General features: G+C 51.0%; 1 protein-coding gene across 1 annotated transcript in view; it reads right to left on the reverse strand.

Moving 5' to 3' along the window:
* The window catches only part of ZC3H3 (zinc finger CCCH-type containing 3), a gene marked incomplete at its 5' end in the record, with an annotated part of 348,088 nt that overhangs the window by 135,359 nt on the left and 209,214 nt on the right, over positions 1-3,515 (reverse strand). Inside the window, one exon of the mRNA XM_015418106.1 lies at positions 1,099-1,257. Within this exon, the coding sequence (XP_015273592.1) occupies positions 1,099-1,257 (159 nt within the window). The remainder of the gene's footprint in view (positions 1-1,098; positions 1,258-3,515) is intronic.

Genomic DNA, 3,515 nt, shown 5'->3' on the forward strand with positions numbered 1-3,515 from the left:
GAGGGGGAGGGGCCTCAGCAGGATATGATGCCATAGAGAGTCAACCCTCCAAAGCTGCCGTTTTCTGCAGGGGAGCTGATCTCTGATCTCTGTAGACTGGAGGTCAGTTGTAATGGGCAGAAATTTCACCTGCACCCAAAGCGAATGTTCGCTTGAAGAGGGGGAGGGGCCTCAGCAGGATATGATGCCATAGAGAGTCAACCCTCCAAAGCTGCCGTTTTCTGCAGGGGAGCTGATCTCTGATCTCTGTAGACTGGAGGTCAGTTGTAATGGGCAGAAATTTCACCTGCACCCAAAGCGAATGTTCGCTTGACTTTGCCAGGCCTTTCGTACTAAAGAGGGAGGGGTTACGATTGAATCATAGAATCATAGGATGTTACAGTTGGAAGGGACCCTGCAGGTCATCTAGTCCAGCCCCCTGCACTCTGCGGGAGCACAGCCGAAAGAGAGCCCTACAACATGCCCGAAAGACGGTCGTCCAGCCTCCGCTTGAAAACATCCAGTGAAGGAGCATCCACCACCTCCCGAGGCAGACTGTTCCACTGCTCAACCACTCTGACAGGATTGGATCGTTACACACAGTTTTAAGGAACATTTGCCGTTATAGCTTGCGCCCCGGTCTGTGCAGTAGGGTCGCCAAACTTCCAGGTGTGGCCTGGAGATCGCCCAGAATTCCGAACTTCTCTCTCTCTCTCTTTCCCGGGCCCGTCCACTGATCTGTCGGAGAAGCTCAGAAAACACACCTGGGCGAGCCGCGTTTTCAGCCAATTTGCAGCTCGGCATGCCATCGTTCTCACTTGCCAGTGGCGCTTGCGTGTTTTTTAAAATTGGGAAGGCGTGCGAGCGACGGAGCGCCGCCAAATGCCTGAGCGGGAAGCGGCGGCGGTAAAAGGTGGCAACCACTTTTGCACCTTTCCCAAAACCCTTCATCGAAGTGCCATCCACCGCCCCCCCTGCTGACTTCTCAGGCTGTGATGGAAAGGGGCGGGGGAATCGATCAAGCCAAAAGGGAGACGCCGTCCTACAGGCCGAAAAGGGGCGGGCACTGATTCGGGAGAAGAGGAGGCGCAGGCAGCCCGGGAAGGGGCAGGAGGGTACCTTGTGCAGACGGCCACTTTTTCCGGATCGTGGATGTAGGGGCAGTTCTCGCCGCGGTTGCATTTGCCAAAGCGATTGTAATACATGCAGTACTCTTTCTTCTTCTCCTTCTTCTGCTTCGCCTGCCGAATGATGGCCAAGCTGCGCTGGACGGCCCGGCTACACGGGGGGAAGAGATGCAGACAGAGAGCATCGATCAGAGACGCTGCCAACTTCCCCTCCCGTCTAACGTGACCGGGTCTCCGTCATTCCCTCTGAAACCCTTCACGACCCCGACCCCTCCTCTCACCACCCTCCCACCCAGTGTTCCCTCTAAGCTGAGTCAGTGTGAGCTGGCTCACAGTTTTTTAGCCTCTGGCTCACACATTTTTGCCTTCGCTCAGGAAGGAGGACTCCTAAAAGTAGCCAAATCAATCACTCACTCACAACTTTAATGCCAGTGGCTCACAAAGTTGATTTTTTTTGCTCACAAGACTCCGCAGCATAAGAACATAAGAGACGCCAATGTTGGATCAGGCCAAAGGCCCATCCAGTCCAACACTCTGTATCACACAGTGGCCAGAAATACCAGGGGCCATCAGGAGGTCCAGCAGTGGGGCCAGGACGCTAGAAGCCCTCCCACTGTTGACCCCCCCCCCAAGCACCAAGAAGACAGAGCATCCCTTGCCCCAGAGCCCCTATCTATACCTTGTGGCTAATAGCCACTGACGGACCTCTGCTCCATATGCTTATCTAATTCCCTTTTGAAGCTGTCCATGCTTGTAGCCGCCACCACTTCCTGTGGCAGTGAATTCCAAGTGTTAATCACTCTTTGGGTGAAGAAGGACTTCCTTGGGTGAAGAAGGGCTTAGAGGGAGCATTGCTCCCCACCTACTGATAACCGGCCATACCTAGTTACGTCAGTGGGCCGGGATTCTCCCTACGGCACGCGTGACTATTGATTTTATATGTTTTAATGTGTTTTAAATTTTATTGTATTTATCTAAATCTTGTGACCCGCCATGAACCCGTTTATGGGATGGGCGGGATATAAACGCGAAAAATAAATAAAAGTAAATAATAAATATTGGCCCCGCCCCCAAATACTTCCAGACGACAAAGAAAATCATCTGAGGAGCCTTGTGAAAGGGAAAGCGTGTTCATTCATACAGAGCGCTTTGTCGCCTAATCCTTCTGGACCAGAATAACGCCGCTGCGGAGTAGCGCGGGACAAAAACTGAATTTTGCTTGCCAATTTGAGGACTATTGGCTCAGCGGTTGGGGTCTTATCACTTCCTTATTGGTAAGACAAGGCTGGAAAATGGAGTTGAAGGAGTGGGGGGGGGGAAAAACCCAGGTGTTTAGGGCATCGAATTCGGCAGCAGCACCAAAGGAGTTCCCGGTATTCCTGAGCTACATGGAAATTGGCTTGAACCAATGGAACATACATAAGCTTAAAAGAAATAGTCCAAATATACGACTCAGAAGAAGAAGAAGAGAGATTGGATTTATACTCCGCTCTTCACTACCCAAAGGTGTCTCAGAGCGGCTTACAAACTCCTTTCCCTTCCCCTCCCCACAACAGACACACCCTGGGAGATAGGTGGGGCTGAGAGAGCTCTTGACAGAAATGGCTCTTTTTCAAGAACAGCTCTTATCAGAACCATGGCTTGCCCAAGGTCATCCAGCCAGGTACAAGTGGAGGAGTGGGGAATCAAACCCGGTTCTCCCAGATTAGAGTCCGCGCACTTAACCACTACATCAAATTGACTTAAAGCTTAGTACATTCAGAGCTGATAGTTATACATGTACAATTGATGGGTAAAACGTTTGACCAATAGAGCATACGCGTTTCGGCCCCTTCAGGCCTTCCTCAGTAGTCAATATTCCTATAGTACATTAACACACATCCAGAAATGAATATATAAAGGATTTTTCTATAGAACCAGGTGTTGCTTTCTGAAGTTGTCGAAAAGAAGAGAAAAAGGCCAGAAAAAGGCCTGAAGGGGCTGAAACGCGTATGGTCTATCAGTCCAAAGTTTTACCCATCAATTGTACATGTATAACTATCAGCTCTGAATGTACTAAGCTTTAAGAGTCGGATATTTGGACTATTTCTTTTAACCTCATGTATGTTTTATTTATGCGTAAACCATAATCAGCCTTTGTCGCTGATTCGGAGGCTGCAGCTAGTGCAGAATGCGGCGGCCAGGCTGGTTGCGGGTGTCTCGAAATGGGACCACATCCAGCCTGTGCTGAAAGTGCTGCACTGGCTGCCTATAGCATTCCGGATTCGCTTCAAGGTGCTGGTGCTTACCTTTAAAGCCCTACATGGCCAGGGACCGGCATACCTGAGGGACCGCCTTTCCCCGGACAGGTCCCAGAGAGCACTACGGTCGGGGTCGCAACACCGTCTGGCGACCCTGGGCCCTAAAGAG

The sequence above is a fragment of the Gekko japonicus genome, unplaced genomic scaffold (genome assembly GCF_001447785.1).
Source record: "Gekko japonicus isolate JY-2015 unplaced genomic scaffold, Gekko_japonicus_V1.1 scaffold1481, whole genome shotgun sequence".
Classification (NCBI taxonomy): Eukaryota; Metazoa; Chordata; class Lepidosauria; order Squamata; family Gekkonidae; genus Gekko; species Gekko japonicus.